Below are 13,357 nucleotides of genomic sequence, written 5' to 3'. Positions count from 1 at the left end.
GTCCTCCTTCCAGGATTACAGGCAGCCAACGGGTTTCGTAGAGGCTACAGAGGAAACTCCTGCTCCTGTCGACCCTTCGGTAAGTACCGCACTCCTTCTTTCTTCTCTACACTGTGTAGGGGGCAGACTCCGACATTTTTCTTGTGCCCGGTCCACTATAACCACGGATGTTTGGGTATTATCCACAATTCTAGGGTTCCAGATAGAGCTGGTGGGGTGTCTGAATTTTCTTTCTCCACCCCATCCTATGGTCGTCTCACCCGAGACCATCCACTACATAGACAAAGAACTTATGGAGCTACGGAAGAAGGAAGCGATCGAACGCGCTCCAGAATCCCCCAGAGGTGTCCTAAGCACTATCTTCTTGGTACGCAAGAAGGGCGGTCAGATGCGCCCTGTCATCAACCTGCGTCCCCTGAACAGTTTTGTGCGATATCGGCACTTCAAGATGGAGGGTATTCACCTCCTCAGGGACCTTCTACTTCTAGGGGATTGGATGGTGAAGCTCGACCTCAAAGACGGGTACCTCACCGTCCCTGTGGAGGACTGTTCCAGAGATCTACTTCGCTTCCGTTGGAGGGACGAGATTTGGTGTTTCACCTGCCTTCCTTTCGGTCTCTCCTCGGTCCCGTGGTGCTTCACCTAGCTCATGCGGCCGGTTGTTGCATGGCTCCACAGTCGAGGGGTCAGACTCATCATATATCTGGACGACATCCTTTTGTTGGCCCAGGACCGGCAGACTCTCCTATTACACCTGGACATCACCTCGAGGCTGGGTTTTCTCATCAACTACAACAAATCCGTGCCTACCCCGGCATGAATTATGGAATTTCTGGATTTTTCCGTAAATTCGGTGACTGAGACCCTCAGTCTTCCGATTACGAAGATCAAGGAGATCCGCAAGGAGTTGCGAAGGACACTAGAGGCTCCACAGATTTCTCTTTGACATTTTGCTCGGATCATCAGCCTTCTGTCCTCATCCATCCAAGCCGTCTTTCTGGCTCCTCTACATTACCGGGCCTTCCAGCGCCTGAAGACAGCACACTTACACGAGGGGGCCTCATACGCGGATCTGATCTCCCTGGATGCGGAGACTCGGGACGAGATTCTCTGGTGGATATGCAACCTTCAGGCCTGGAACGGGAAGGCGATCTGCGGTCCTCGCCCGGATTTTACAGTGGACTCCGATGCCAGCCTTCTTGGCTGGGGGGCTCACTGCTACGGCATATCTACCGGGGGTCATTGGTCAGAAGAGGAATCTCCATTGCATATCAATGCGTTGGAACTTCTGGCGGGCTTGCATTCGTTTACGCATGGACAACGTGTCCGCTGTCTGCTATGTCAATGCCATGGGCGGTACACATTCTCCCATGCTTTCGCACCTGGCCAAGGAGCTCTGGTCTTTCTTTCTCAGCCAGGAGCTTACTATCATGGCGGAATACTTACCGGGTTTGCACAACGTCCAGGCGGATTGGAGTTCTCGTTATCTCCGGGATGCCAGCGACTGGAAATTAGACTCGCGGGTGTTCTCTGCCATCTCATTGCTCTCATCGGACGTCTGAATGGAGCCTTACAGGGGGGTGATCAATTACAGGGGGGTGATCAAGGAGTCTATATGGGGTGATCAGGGGTTAATAAGGGGTTAATAAGTGACAGAGGGGGGTGTAGTATAGTGTGGTGATTGGTGCTACTTACAGAGCTGCCTGTGTCCTCTGGTGGGCGATCCAAGCAAGGGACCACCAGAGGACCAGGTAGCAGGTATATTAGGCGCTGTTAACAAAACAGCGTCTAATATACCTTTTTGGGGGTTAAAAAAAAAATCGCATCTACAGTCTGCCAGCGAATGATCGCCTCTGGCAGGCTGTAGATCAACTTGTTTACCTTGCGATCCTGTGAACGCGCGCTCCTGTGAGATGACACGTAGATGCGTCAAGGAGGAACAAATTGACCGCCCGCAGGACGCATCCCTGCGTTAGGCGGTTGGGAGCTGGTTAAACACACTGCTATTATTTTGATTGCAACTGTAAATAAGAGAGGGTCAAATTTAAAAAATAAATAAATAAAATCATACTTACTTGATCCATTTGCTCGCAACAGGCTAGCCACCACCATCTTGCCACCGCCATTAGCAATGTAATACGTTTTTGTACTTTATTTGGTTTGCAGAATGCTGTTGCACTATGTGTTTTATTTATGTTTTTAGCTGTGGCGACATGCACCTGCGCATTGGGATGTGCTGACTAACTCCCTTTTTTCTTTGTAGTTTATACTTCTACTTAAATGCCCTACTTTTATGATGTAATATCATTATCACTATCTTCCGTAAATTTCACCCGAAAGCCAAATATCCCTAACTTTTTGTGAGTAGTGTATATATATATTTATATTAAGGATGAGCAAACTAGTTTCAAATAAATCCACTAAAATGGTTTGTAGAAATATTTTAGTGCACATAGCAGGAAAAAAAAGCATTAGGGAGGAAAAATAAGGGTTCTCACATGACCCTAGAAGGAAGGGGGGGGGGGGGGGCTTGCCATGATTGACTCCCAGGAAAACAACCAGGGACAGTCAGAAATCAATCAAACTTATTGCCAGGGAGATTGAAGGGAAAGGCACATGAGCCATCAGCTGACAGGACTTAGAAGTGATACTCTACAAACTGATTTTTAACCCCTGTCGTCATGCTCTAGGGTCAGTAGAACCCCTGAAAATTTCACAAGTGAAAAATCTCCAGTGTTCACAGAACATACAAACAACAAAGAAAGCCAAAACAAATACGTCATTAAACAAGTTCCAACCAAAAATAACCAGCATAATCCTGGACAAACAGATAGGAAACAGTGGCAGATGTAGACCCACTGGTCCAAGTGACCGGTTTGACTTAGGGCCAAAACCTAAGGGCTTTATACCAGTGCTCCCCTGGTTTTCACTTTTTAACCTCTATACAGGTATCTGGACTTTGCTGCAGGGGAGCAACCAGATGGCTACCTCCTGGGATGGTCCCGGTAAACTTGGTACAAACCTGCAAGGAATCAGATGCAAATGCATAACTCCAGCAGTCCAGACAAGTAACAAAACCAGGAACACAGGCAAATAAACTGGAGTCCAAACAAATATGCACAGGACACTGTTCAGACATAGACCACGTAACAGGAACACAGATGAGCCACCCATGTAGAACTGGTTATAAGGAGCATTGTGCTCACTGACAGACAAGACAAACTCAGAGACTTACAGACATAGCCAGGACCCCATGCGGATACGGATACAGGGAGCATGGCATACACAGGCAGACTAGTACCTGCAGACAAGATAGAAATATGCCTGGACCCCATGCAGAATTGGGTGCATGGCAATCTCAGACGGACATACAAACATGAAGATATAGTAACATTCCCGGACCCCATGCGGAACTGGGTGCATGGCGGTCACAGATGGACATACAAAATACTAAGACAAAGTACCAAACTAGAAACTCCCAGACAGCCTAAGACATGGCGAGATTGATGAAATATCAGGCTGACCGCCCAAGAATGACAAACACACTGGTCGGTAGAATGCACCCTGCACACAGCACTCCTGGAGACAGACTCATCTTAGACACACAGCTTATTGGTCTAAAAAGCAGGGTGAGTACAATACTTTACCACCTGATATTCAGACACACAGATCAGGCAAACAATAACCCTAAGTGAACACAGAGAACATACACGTCACAGGACAGTTCGCACACTAGAAGGTTGCACCAGAATGCACCACCTAAGCAATCAGCATACATGGCTAATGGCCCATAGCCAGTACGCAAGAGCACATGCAGCCAGCCTGCATGACAAAAAGTGTCACAGTGAACTGCACAGTGACACCAGTTTCTCAAAAATGGCTGAAAATGTGAATAAAGACCAATTGAAATTTTTTTTTTTAGCATGAGTAAAATGTAAACCTAGGGAGCAATCATTAGTAGAAATAAAATGGCCGTCGTCGTAATCACAGATCAGGACAAGTTACTTCTGAACACTGAGCAAAAGAGCTGCCTCATCCTTTCTTCTCTACTTGTTAGAAATTATTATCTTGAATACAGCTGGTAAATCTTTAGCTGAATCTATGTGGGCATGGAGTTCATGAGTAGACATGAAGCACTGAGAGGACAGACAGGGCAGAATGTGGTAATGTGGGGCTGCGGTAATGGAGACTGCATACAAGTGCTAATGCTCATTAACCACATCCTCACCCTTCTCTCTGTATTTCATGTCTCATTATGGACTCCATTCCAACAGAGATTCAGCTGAAGACCTTATCAGCTGTGTGTAGGATCCTAACTCCTGACAAGTAGAGCAGAATAGAGGATGAGGTAACACTTTCGTTGTGCTGCTGTGCGATTAGGACAGATTTTGTGTGTACTAATAAGACGGCGGCCATTTTATTTCTCCTGATGATTTCTCCCCAGACAAAATGATCCATTATAACTAATAAATGGTATTTGGGAATATATTTATAATAATGTAATATTTATGTATTTTAGGTAATTTAATATTCTAAATTGACAGAGAACCCCTTTAATGTACCTAACTCTCCTTGCTATATCAAGTTTATCAAGGGTATAAAAAGATCTTTAGAGAAGAAGTAGATAAATATTTGTGCATACTGAATAATGCTCCAGTAAGTTACCTTTTTTCCAAACCAAATAATCTTAATTTTACTGATCTTTCCCAGAACTGCATTTTATCCATGCTCCTATTTACTTTGGTTGCCTACTACAGAACATACTCCAGATTAGCTTGACTTTCTCCATATGTTCACAAACTGTAGACAACATTCCATCTGCAAGGCAACATCCCGGCTTCAGAACTAGAGAAAGGACACCTCCATAGCCAGCAGTGCATCAAACCATTTTACAGTATTTACACTTTATTATAACAATATAGTAATATTTAACCTTATCTACTTTGTATTCAAAAACATTCAAGCTTCTTAAGAAGTTGTACAAAACAGAAATAGTCAATTCCTCTACAAGTCTACAACCATCTGAAACTGGTTATAGCAGCACTTGTCCACTGTACTAATTTTACAGTCTTAAGCCCCATTTACTTTCAACTGCAACGTCAGGCATAACTATGACAAAAGTGGTGCTGTTTCATTTTCACCCTATGTAGCTTTGTGACTCAATCTTCGGCAGCTCTGGTCTCATCATTGTCTGTTAGAAGACAGTGAAGAGACCAGAAGCACTTCCAGAAGTGTTTTGCAGTCAGGGAGCACAGACTTTATTGAACATATGGGTCTCTCTTGGAATGCAGGAGAAGGTAGACCAGAATTTCAGTCATAGGAGGAACGTGCTATGTACATAAAAATAGATATTTTTTTGCATGTTTATTGCAATAATATTGAATATGAGATTTCGAATATGAATATGAGATTTTGGGTTAATGCTGCAAATAATTGTAGGATCACTAAGACTCTAAGATGTGCAGCATTAACACTATGGTACTTTGCACCAGAAAGGCATACGGGCCCCTGCACAATGGTGGAGCTGTAGTGACGAGCAGAGGGTTAACACCAGCAAATAAGACAGCTGTGAGTAAAGTCCTGCCTTAACCCTATGCTCCCCAATGGAGTGAACAACCCAAAGTACTGCTACAGCAGGAACACTGAAGCTCACATGCAATGGGAAAGTTGGGCTAAAGTGCTCTTGTTCTTGAGGGGTTTATGATAAAGTAGCATCTTGTCAGCCCACCAGCTCAAAGTTAAACTGTGGGCAAGATCAGCAGTATCAACCCCATCAATACTGAAGACAATAGGAAAGCGGGGCGGAAGGGGGGAAGGACTTCTATGTGATGCTGACACTATGTTGGCCAGTTTGGATGTGGAGGCCCTCTAAAGTTCTATACCCCATGACCAGGGGTGTAGGGCTATGGGAGACTTCCTTTGCACCAGAGGCACCCATTTTGGCAAATACAATGAGCTGGTCCTGACAGTATTTCAGTTCATTCTTGAACACAACATTTTTATCTTTAACAGCAAGATCTTTCACCAGCTCAGGGGAAGGGAGCCCTTGTTTACCCACTTATTCCAACCTATTCCTGGACTGGTGGGAGAAAGAAGTGGTACATACAGTCCACCCTCACAAGCCCAAACCTTTGTTGGAATGGCAGAAACAAAATACTCTTTATTAAGCCCCACATCCTCAAACACACGGAGTTGCCTTACCAAATAGTTTTAAATCCAATGATTTATGGCACACCCAAAGACAATCGATCTCATTAAGCTAGATTTTATTATATTATATTCCTCCTATACTTTCTATGCTTTATCTTGGCACATACCTTATTAGGTACATTTTTTATACTGTTTCGCATATTTTTTTATGTTTTAAATTTTTATTATTTTCATTTTATTTTCATTTGTACATTTTTTATGCTTTTTGATGTTTCGCTCATACCCCTTTTACCCTTCAGACCTCACTCTGTTTCCAAATGGATGAATGACACATCTGTAGATGTAATTCACCTTTTGACTAATTTTTGAATTTGGCTATTTTTACATTTATCGCTGTGTATTTATCTAGCTCTATTCAGGTTTTATCCTTCAGTTTTATTCTGACTCGTATGCCCATTTTTTTTACAAATTACTGGTACATACAATAATCATAAATAACAACGATATTCAGATAAATCATCAATTATAATCATTCATTAGTATTATTATTATTTATGACAGACTATTTCCTCTGATTTCACAATGATTTTTACCAATATAGTATATAGACGTAAAGTTCATCAGGTCCTGCTAGTACCTAACAGTTCCAGACCGATGATATGTGATCCCGATCATGTGACCGGGTAGCCAATCACGTGACTCCGCCCCTACCCCTCCTTGTTAAGGATACTTTTTATAAAATCCGTATTTGGGCTACCTGTTAGCTTATTCTTTAGGGACTGCTACCTCTTAGATGTATTATAGGGAAAGTAAAAAGGATTTCTCATGTTCTATGTGCTCTTCCGGTTCGGGTGTGTTCCACGGTGGAGCGCACCGGAAGTCCGGGATGCGTTCCACAGAGAACGCACCTAAGAAATCAAGATGAAACTATTACAGACATCCGAGAACTGCGATGACTGGTAATCTAAATACCACTCATCATCCTCGCATCTATTGAGAATACATTATGTCAGACCTATATGTTTATATGTTTATTAACTTCTATGTTAAACTAGCGACCTGACGGCCAATCGGGCGTCGCTTCCGGTGCGTTCCACCATGGAACACATGCAGACACCGGAAGTGACGTCATTGTAAGCTGTTTGGCGTTTTTTTCTGCTACTTAAACCCCATTGTTTCCTGTTCTGACTGTATCTTCTCCTGATGAAGGGGACCCATTAAGAGGCCCCGAAACGCGTTGAGCTGCTCACTCCCCTACCCTGGCTGTGGAATAAAAGAAAAGAAAAAAGAACAAAGACTCCTGAGTGATCATTGTTCGTTTCTGAGACTCTACGGGCGACCCAGGTGCAGGAGGTGTGATGTGGGTGTCTTGAGCTTTACATTACCCTCCTGGGTGAAGTGTGTCACTGATATTTTGACAATATTTTGATTTTATATCTGTACATTATCGTTTTTTCTTTACCATTGTTTGACCATATATGAATTGACCATGAGATCATATACATCCTGTGAGTGTGTAACCACATAAGTTTCTATCTTTGGGCTATATACTATCCAAGTCCTAGATCCTAGGGATTTTGGCGCCTCCTCTGTGGTCCTTTTTAGCATTTCGAGGCAACATCCCTTTTTCTTTCCAATCACCTACCCTGAGGGCATCAGGGTTAGGTTGAGACCATTGGCAGCCTGCCCTCCTTTGCTCTACCTTTGCTCTACCAATAATGTTGTCCAATCGAGTTGAACCTTCTTTTTATACTGTCTGCCTTCCCTTTGGCGCCCTGCAAAGTTATCCCTGGACCCTTGTCCCTAAGAGGTGTCCCTAAGGGTCTATATTTACGCACTAGGCACAACTGTTCCAACATAGTTGATTTTAAGAGAGACACAGATGATCTATACAACCAATTCAACCAATGAAGGTACCCCAAAACGGTACTCCAGAAAGCATATCACCAGGGGTGCACCACCCAAAAAGGTTAGGTTAAGAAATTGGCATTGGGGAGGGATGGGCGCCATTTCAGTTTTCACCTCGGGCAACAGAAAGGCTAGGTGCACCAATGAGTATCACCATTCTATCTGCCAAAAGAGAGCCAGGGAAAGGTAAAATGAAATGACATGCATAATTGGCACTTCTGACATGGCTCATACAAAAGGTCAAAGAGATTATGACTAATAACTGGGGCATCCTTAAATCAGACCCTGACATTGGTCACCTAATCAGTGATTATCCACTCATTACATATAGGAGGGGTCACAATGTCAGGGACAGGCTAGTATATTGTTTTTTTTCAGTCACGAGTTGCACATACATGGCTGAGAAGTACCATCATAGGGACATACAGATGTGGTCAATGCGTGACTTGCACTTTTATTAAAATCTGCACCTCTCCAGTACCTCCACCGGTATTGAGTGTATGTGGCACTCAATATTTTGAAAAGACCACACGTGAGGGAACATGTGGGCAACATTAGTAGAAAAACTGGCCACGCAGCTCACAGCCGCGATACAAGAGCTATATCGCTTTAGAGCATTGAACAAATATGGGCCACCCCCAGAGGGGATAATCTGGACCTGAGGATCTTGCACAAAGAAGCGCAGTAGATTTTTAGGCTGAAGACAGAAAAGCCCCAGTGGCCCAGGAGGAGCCGTACATATGTAAGTCCTACTGTGGTCCAAGCCTGGTACACCAGGCTGGCTCATTATGCCACACTTAGGCTGGGTTCCTACGTGCTGTAAAACGCTCAACAGGCAAAAACCAATGCTTCCCTATGGGCATGGTTCTCATCTGAGCGTTTTACAGCACGTACGAACGCGCTGTAAAACGCCCTTCGCCCCAAGAAGTACAGGAGCTTCTTTGGGGCGCATTGTCACGCATTCCCGCACATAGACCTAGCGGGAACGCACGACAATCAGCGTTTGTTTGTTTCCTCGCACGTATGTAAACGCCCGATAAGCACGCTTGTAAACAGCGCTTATCGGGTACGCTTATGTGTGATCCAGGCCTTAACATCACGCCTGCATTCATCTATTCAATCCTCTGCTATCTGTATATACAATACCATGTTTCTCCACACTGAACTGGCTGCAGTGTAGCAGCAATGAGTGTGTGGTGTCTTTTGCTCAACTTCTTCTGCCTTATTCATAAACGCTGATAGACATTGTTACTTCCAAGCGGATTCTGGTTTCCTAATTCTGTCGGAATATTTATGCTGTCTCCGATTGACAGTCTATATTATTTATGTGAATAAATTAAAATCTGTAATAAAGGAGATTCTAATTTATTATCATAAACATCAAGCTAAAACAAGCTCGTGATCTGCGTTGAATTGAAGACAAAACCCAGTTACAGACAAAATATATATGTAATTTATTAATACGATTTATAGTGCAAAATAATATATATAATAAAATTGGCAATAATAAAATTCAATCAATGATATGCAAAATAGTGATAAAGACAAAAATAATTGAGAATATATTTTACACAATTATGCCTTCTTATAATGATACCCCTCAATTATATTTAAAATCAATTTAATACTTGATTTCTCTCAGCCGACAAATGTCCGATTAACCCAAATCTGGTTTATCTTTTATCTATACAAATATATATATATATATATAATCAACCGTACTGGTCTAGAACTGAATTCAATTCCTTGGAGATAATACTGTGTTTTCACTAGTATATTTTCAATCTCCCTGTATTGGATTAATTTTCAGGATGATGCTGCACGTACACCCCAATCTTATTCCAAAACAGATACTATACACAAAGTATGGTTAATTGAATATATATAGATATGTATTATATTAATTAATTATCCTATAAAATATAGGTAAGGTTATACTATACCAAAATGTCAGCTAGCAGATATCAGTTTCAATGGTTCTAAGATGGCTGCCTCCAATGACTGAAAAGGTGGTCAGGGCTGGATCTGGTCTTTTGAAGATGATCGTCCCTTCAGGATGGTCTTTTGAAGATGGTCAGAGAGAGAGCTAGAGAGCTCTAGAGATCGATCTCTTCTGTCAGCCCATACCATCTTTTTATCCTATCTTAGAAAGGGCTTGGCCACGTTTTATCATTAACTAGTGACCTCACTTTATAATTAATAGAACCTCCCTAAATCTTTGTTACCCTAACACTAGATGGCACTAGTACTCCATACCAAAGTCGAAGCACTCACTTCATTCTCTTATTTATATAATAGCAATAAATTTTATCTAAGGTTTCAGACAAAACCTTGAGAAGATCTTGAATAGACAATGACTTTAGTCAACCACCTTATTTATCCTTAAATCTTTTGATCAGACCTAATTAAATCAAGATAAACATGACTATTCTAAGTCATTGTTCTTGGAAAAGACAAGGTTTGTTCATGATCACCTGTGTCCACATTTCTCCATTCAAGAAAACCTCAAGGAGAGAAATAATTAACTTGTGTGTTACACTGAGAGAGATTCTAAAAATGACAGAGGAATTTGTACCTCGTTTCCAATCTTAAAACTGAATATAGCTATAAGGGCCATACTCTTATATATATACTAGATATTCAGCACACCTATTAAAATTTATAATATAAAATCTATCTACTCATATATTGATTCATATAAAACCACAAAGAAAGATAAGAGTCTTTCTATTCACTGTAAATCATCAGAACTCAGCACATTTCTAATACATTGTCTTATCTAGGCAATTGCATTTCATTGGACCTTGGGACATCTCCTTCTCACAAAAACAGACTTAGGTAAACACTTTGGTACATATCGTAAACCTTAGGTTAGCAATTTCAGAGTAAAAAAAATCCTGAACTCACGCTGCCTTTTAAAATAAGACAAAATGGTTGTCCCTTAGGCTCATGTCCATACTCTTATATAGGCCTTATACTTATGGACTTTATTCATACCCAATAGTTCTGACAATTCACCACAGTTATTTTGGCATCTCCCCCTGATGTCTATATAAAACTAGCATGAGGCTGCCGACGTGAGTGGCATCATCAGAGGAGAAGTGACTTATCCCTTTAAAACTTATCGTTCAAACAGCTGCACACGGGCACCCCAGTACAGGGGCGTAGCTATAGGGGGTGCAGAGGTAGCAGTCGCTTCCGGGCCCAGGAGCCTGAGGGGGCCCAAAAACCCTTGTGCCACATAAGACACTGGCATTATAGAAAGTGCATGCTGGTCTATTTACACCTCTGGCGGGGTTAGGTCAAGAATTTGGCATGAGGGGGTGCCCTTTCAATGTTTGCCTCTGGCAGAAGGAAGGCTGTGGGCTACCCTGCCCCTTGCCAACAAGCACTAAGGGAATGGGGGCCCAAGCTGAACTCTTGCACCAGGGCCCGTGAGCCTTTAGCTACGCCCCTGCCCCAGTACCACTAGCAGTTTTGGTGCAAATAACTGACACTGAAACTCACTGAAAGATTCTAGTTAGAAGTAACAGACCCCAATATCGCACACTGTAGCTCCTAGTGATCGAGCATATGTGATACCAAAGTTAGCTTTCTACAGCAGGGAAATTGGGGTTGACACTACAGACCTTGTCCACAGTTTAACATCGAACTGCTGGGCTGACAAGATGCTGCTTTAGCATTAACCCCTGAAGCACAAGAGCACTTTAGCCCGGCTTTCCTATTGTATATGGGCTTCAGTGTTCGTGGGGTTCATACTGCTGACCTTGCCCACAGTTTAATATTAAGCTGCTGGGATGACAAGAAACTACTTTAGCATTAACCTCTCAAGTACAAGAGCACTTTAGCCCAGTTTTTCTATTGCATGTGGGCTCCAGTGTTCCTGCTGTAACAGTACTTTGGGTTGTTCACTCCAGCAGGGAACATAGGGTTAAGGCAGGACTTTACTCACTGCTGTCTCATTTGCTGTTGGGTTCTATCAGTATCCTAGTGTTAACCCTCTGCTCAACACTACAGCTGCACCATTGTGCAGGGGCCCATATGCCACTGTGGTACAAAGCACCACAGTGCCATTCAATAGATGGATCCATGATTATTATATGAGCCAGATCGTAGGTCCATCCGACCTATGGATACACTGTGATTGGCTCATCGTGAGCCCATTGCGCTCTCCACTCTAAGGGATGTCTAAGGTGCCATCTGGGAACATCTTTCACATTTTCCTATATAAGTTTCCTGTTCCACAGGGTCGTCAGATTTTTCCACACTTGGGATATCTTGTCCCTACTTTTACTATTATATTTAATTAGCTGCTTTTTTAATTATGAGATTAAAGGTTAAGTTTTAACGCTGCACATCTCAGTGATCCTTTATTGCAATAATACCTTATTTGAAATGCCTTATCCAATGCAAAATAATCACCATTTAACTGTTAGTAGGTATGCTTTTATTTAACCGTATATAGTAGTAATCAAAAACATACCATCACCAGAAGGGTTGCAAACTGCTTTATTAAAATCATGAAAGAACAGGCGAGAAGAAGAATTTTGTCATTTGATACAATATTTAGTTGTTTTGTTTTTAGCAATTCTTATGTTTGAACATTGCCAGATATCTACAGTAATAATAAAATGCCATTCTCTTTTATAACAGGGAAGTCCAGGAGCCATAGGGAATTCAGGTATGCCTGGTTCACCTGGAGTGCAGGTAATGTTCGCAGATTAATAATTATACTAATCGTAATAATGTAATGGAACAAAGCAAAGTGGCACTGTCGTTTCTTTAAAAATCGGAATATGTGAGAATATAACATTAGCTTTAGGCAGGGGTGGGATTCAAATTTTTAACAACAGGTTCCCTACTCAACGGCAGACACGCAGCATCACGACACATGTTTACATATACAGTGCATACATTTATGTATGCAACATACATAAATACCCTATATATACACTACACACATACCACCCAACTTTTAAAAAGCATAAGGAGTTAAACTATAGAATGGAAGCGCTCATCTCCAGCTGCCGCTGTGATTTTAACAACTGGATCTGGAGAACCTGAGGGAACTGGCTGGATCCCATGCCTGGCTTTAGAGCTCATGCAGACAGCCATTGCTTGGCGGACCGTGCCTGTATTGCGGCCTGTAAACAGCAGGTCCGCAATATAAAGGCACCGGCCATGTGCACATCGTATCACAAATGCGGACCCATTCATTTGAATGGGTCCGCAATCTGGAGGGAGGAGTGTGGAACGGAGACACAGCACCCTTTGGAAGCATTACACTTCACACTGCAAA

The 13,357-nt window shown here is 42.5% G+C and overlaps 1 protein-coding gene across 1 annotated transcript in view; it reads left to right on the top strand.

The window, feature by feature from the left end:
- COL21A1 (collagen type XXI alpha 1 chain) overlaps positions 1-13,357 on the top strand; it is a 386,987-nt gene that overhangs the window by 285,133 nt on the left and 88,497 nt on the right. The window contains exon 11 of the mRNA XM_044289670.1: positions 12,712-12,765. Within this exon, the coding sequence (XP_044145605.1) occupies positions 12,712-12,765 (54 nt within the window). The remainder of the gene's footprint in view (positions 1-12,711; positions 12,766-13,357) is intronic.

This window comes from Bufo gargarizans, chromosome 4 (assembly GCF_014858855.1).
Source record: "Bufo gargarizans isolate SCDJY-AF-19 chromosome 4, ASM1485885v1, whole genome shotgun sequence".
Lineage (NCBI taxonomy): Eukaryota > Metazoa > Chordata > Amphibia > Anura > Bufonidae > Bufo > Bufo gargarizans.
This window is presented reverse-complemented; position numbering and strand designations above follow the sequence as displayed.